Source organism: Volvox carteri, assembly GCF_000143455.1.
Source record: "Volvox carteri f. nagariensis unplaced genomic scaffold VOLCAscaffold_159, whole genome shotgun sequence".
NCBI classification, from domain to species: domain Eukaryota; kingdom Viridiplantae; phylum Chlorophyta; class Chlorophyceae; order Chlamydomonadales; family Volvocaceae; genus Volvox; species Volvox carteri.
Window position 1 is genome coordinate 48,152 of NW_003307702.1, and position 1,072 is coordinate 49,223.

At 70.6% G+C, this 1,072-nt stretch overlaps 1 protein-coding gene across 1 annotated transcript in view; it reads left to right on the forward strand.

Moving 5' to 3' along the window:
- Window positions 1-1,072, forward strand: part of VOLCADRAFT_100802 (uncharacterized protein) — a gene marked incomplete at both ends in the record, with an annotated part of 6,517 nt that overhangs the window by 2,462 nt on the left and 2,983 nt on the right. The window contains 2 exons of the mRNA XM_002959313.1: window positions 121-345; window positions 506-898. Of these exons, the coding sequence (XP_002959359.1) occupies window positions 121-345; window positions 506-898 (618 nt within the window). The remainder of the gene's footprint in view (window positions 1-120; window positions 346-505; window positions 899-1,072) is intronic.

Consider the following 1,072-nt stretch of genomic DNA (forward strand, 5'->3'; position numbering starts at 1 on the left):
TGCGTGATGGAAAGGATGGTATCGGAGCGGGATGCCGTGATGTCCGGGAAGCCGAGCCAGAGAGGGTGTCTCCTGGACTTCGACCCCGCCTCCGCCAGGATCTGGGCACGGAGGCCGCAGCGGCAGCGGAGGCGCGAGGCGGCGGAGGCGAAGGCTCGGAGAAGGGCATTACCCTTGGCGGCGGCGACGGAGGCGACGGAGATGATGAAGGCGACTGAGGCAGTGGCGGCGCCGAAGAGGAAGTGGAGCCGAGTGCTGAAGCTCCCGCCGGCGGCGGGGCCGCCGCCGCCGCCGCCGCCGCCGCCACTGCCTCAGCCGCCGCCACGGCTCCCACAACACCCGCCAGTGCGTTCCGCAGCGGCAACCAGTCAGGCAGGTCGTTGGGCGACGCTGGCAAAGGTAACAAGTTCCGGGAGAAGTACGGCACCATGGCGGCAGCCATGGGGCTTCGTACGGCACCTGATCGCAGCAGCCGCCCCGCGCAGACGGCACCAGCGACCCTTAGGGCGCAGATGCGCGCGGCGGCAGTGCTGGCGGCAGCGGCTGCGGCAACTCCGGCGCTCGCGTGCTGTCAACCGTCATCGCGGGAAGCGCGGGTCGCATCAGCGGCAACGGCATTGCGTCGCCGTACGTCCTACGTGGATCAATGTCAGCCCGGTTGCCGTCACCCATGCGGCCCAGAGGGGATTTCGGTAGTTACGGCAGCGGCGGCGGCGGCGGCGGCTTGGCCAGCGGCGGCAGCTTCAGCGAGGGGGCTTTCGCCAGCGGCATGATCGTCCTTGGCGGCAGTGGCGACTCGGCGGAGGGGTCCAAGCTGCCGCCAGTGTCGGAAATCCCTATGCCGTACTCGATGTTGGGAACGTACGGCTCCGGCGTTGGCAGTATGCGAGGCCGGCTGGTATGCCCTGTCGTGGAGGAAGACGGAGAGGGAGAGGGAGAGGAGGCAGGCGACGCGCCGCCACCACCGCCGCCGCCGCTGGCGTCTCAGCAGCAGCGGCATCAGACGACACCGCAACAGACGCGATCCGGCAGCGGCGGCGGCGGCGGCGGCGGCAGCGGAGCCGCCGCCAAG